This window comes from Anneissia japonica, unplaced genomic scaffold, assembly GCF_011630105.1.
Source record: "Anneissia japonica isolate Jap-2015-1 unplaced genomic scaffold, ASM1163010v1 scaffold288002_len170804_cov185, whole genome shotgun sequence".
In the NCBI taxonomy this organism is placed as follows: Eukaryota; Metazoa; Echinodermata; class Crinoidea; order Comatulida; family Comatulidae; genus Anneissia; species Anneissia japonica.
The window spans coordinates 59,456-62,228 of NW_022758553.1; the positions used below are offsets into that span (position 1 = coordinate 59,456).

The 2,773-nt window shown below is 49.7% G+C and overlaps 1 protein-coding gene across 1 annotated transcript; it reads left to right on the forward strand.

Moving 5' to 3' along the window:
* The first annotated feature begins 422 nt into the window (after positions 1-422).
* On the forward strand, positions 423-1,954 carry LOC117125292 (semaphorin-1A-like). Its single transcript, XM_033271763.1, has 2 exons — positions 423-799; positions 937-1,954. The coding sequence occupies exons 1-2, from the start codon at positions 423-425 to the stop codon at positions 1,952-1,954; spliced, it is 1,395 nt and encodes a 464-aa protein (XP_033127654.1).
* The last annotated feature ends 819 nt before the right edge of the window (positions 1,955-2,773 follow it).

The following is a 2,773-nucleotide window of genomic DNA, read 5'->3' on the forward strand; positions in this document are numbered from 1 at the left end:
AGTAAATTGACAATTCCAACGTAACCGAGTTCGGCAGAACGTCCGGTAAAGGCCGCAAGACGGGGAGGCGTCCCAGAACGTCGGACGGCGGACCGGACCTCGTCCTGTTCGCCCGCTCGTCCGAATCGACGATCGCGTTCAGTTGCTCGATGCGGAGGTCCAGATCTTTCTTCGCGGCGTACTTATTCTTCTTGTTTTTATACTCGACGATCTCTTGTTTAAAAGTAAACAACTGTTTTCGAAATCAACATATGAACGCGAGACGCAGAAAGTAGAATACAATCGGCATGCTGTTCTTCTTCGCCCTGATAGTGATGTTAGTTTCGGTCGCGTATCCTATGCCGACCGAAGATCAATCGCCTTCTACGAACGAAATCGACGTTTCTTTCGCAACGAGCGTCGGCATCTCGTCCATCGTCGAAATGCGAGTGGTGAATGAGTGGCGAACCTTGTTCGTTGGCGCGAACAACTCGGCGTTCGTGTTCGATCTCGATCGAACTCTAGAATCCTCGACGGCTACGAAGTTAGACTGGATGCCGGACTCGGTCGCCAAAAAGAAGTGCAGACTGAAAGGGAAGGCAGAACACGACTGCCAGAACTACGTGAAATTCGTAACTCCGGATTTAACGAACGGTCGAGTGTTGATCTGCGGAACCAACGCTCAGAAACCGAAGTGCATTTATGCCGAGATGTCGAACTTGGAGAGTGGTTGGAGGAGAATGAACGCGACGGACGGTCTGTACAATTGTCCGTTCGCCGTCGACCAAAAAGTAACGTCCGTCTTCGCGGAGGGTAGCCTGTACGCCAGGACGGTCGCCGATTTCAACGGCAGGGATTCCGCACTGACGAGGTCGATGGGCAACGCCGTTCCTCTCATAACCAAGAGGCACGATTCGTTGTGGCTGAATCACCCGAAATTCGTCGGTTCGTTTGTAGAGGGAAGAGAAGTGTTTTTCTTCTTCCGAGAAGTTTCCGTATAAAACTGCGAGAAGATTTACCGTTCGCGAATCGCCCGCGTTTGCACCGACGCCAAGGGAGGCAGAACGATACTGGACTCCAGCTGGACGACTTTTCTGAAGGCGCGACTCGACTGTTCGTTCAGAGGGGAATTCCGTTTCGCTTCAACTACCTGCTGGACGTCGTGCGGACCGTCCGCGGGGGAAAGGTCTTCTACTACGCAGTTTTCACGACGGGGGAACACGAAATACCCGCCTCGGCCATCTGCCGTTTCGGCCTCGACGACATAAGGGACAACTTCGAAAGAGGTCCGTTCTTCCGACTGACGGCGCCTTGGGGACGCATCCCGGACGAGGACGTTCCGGACAACAGACGAAGATCGTACGAAGATCTAAACTTCGTGAAATCCCACCCGTCGCTGTACGAACCGGTCGGAAGTGGGGACACGCTCTTTACGCTCGTTCGACAAAACTACAGGTTGAAGACGTTGACCGTGACTGAGACCGGTAACCGTACGGTCGTTTTCGTCGGAACGGACGACGGTCGAGTCTTGAAATTGGTGATGTCGGAAAATCGGGCCGTCCTTCTGTACGTCATGCGCGCGACGGAGCAACCGATCACGAACGCCGGGTTGCACGGGAAATTTTTGTACGTAACCTCTACCGATAGACTTTACGAAATCCCTCTTCAACGGCATTGCCGACTCCTGAACGATCGCACCCACAAGCAAGATCCGCATTGCAGTTTGATGTCGACGAACGCCGGCGTCGAGTTGGAACCAAGACCGTCGGAGCACGTGCAGACAGTGGAAAAGACGAAGGAGGACGTCGAGTTTGAACCAAGACCTTTGGAGCACGTGCCGAACGCCGAATTCGAGTTTGACCGAAGGCGTTCGGAGCACTTGCCGATCGTGCAGGCGAAGAACGCCTATCTGGACTCGCCGTCGACGGATCACATCAGTCTCGTCGCACTCGCGGCAATAGGGTGGACATTTTGAATAGTTGAAGCTATAGGCATTGTTTGGTTGATCTTTAAATTTACTTTGTTGGTACGGTAAAAAAAAGAAATTGTTCGTTTTTTACATATCTGTGTATCCGTTTCTGTTAGAGTTAGGAACATGCGAACATGGGCAAATGCATTGTTGATTTTAAAATTGAAATTAACGAAGATTGACACATAATTTGTTTGTTTTTCTTTTCTTTTATTTCGTCTAATCAACACTCAACCAGCATAATCAATAATGAAAGTTCCTGTGAACCGAATAACGTACATCGTACTTAATGTCGAAACCTAAGACGCAGGGAAGTATACTATAATATGAGCATTTGTTCATCAGCAGTACGACGGTCGGACTATCCACCTGCTTGACGTACGTTCTAAGTAACCTGGGCAATGCCTCGTGACGCACGTCGTTTGAGACGCTCGTTTGCTTGCACAGCAACTTCAGGGAAGGCATACCGTCGTACCATTCGTAGGAATATGTGAAATAACACTCAGAACCTTTGGTTGCAACCGCAATGCTTTTGTTTCCCTCACTTTTGTCGTTGTAATATTCGAAGGTACGATTCTTTAGTCGACCGAACGTTGGATTTTTGATTATTATTATTTCGTCCTTTATTATTCCTTCGCCCTCGATGACACCGTAAAATCGAACGTCCTGGCTGTTTCCTATTGTGAATCGATGAAATCCCTTCGCCAGAAAACCACGCATCACGAAGTAACCTTCGGAAATCTCGTCCCACCCGTGCATTCTATGGGCTACTTTTTTTTGCATTTTTTCTTTTCATCGACGTCTGCACCGGATGCATTCGACTGA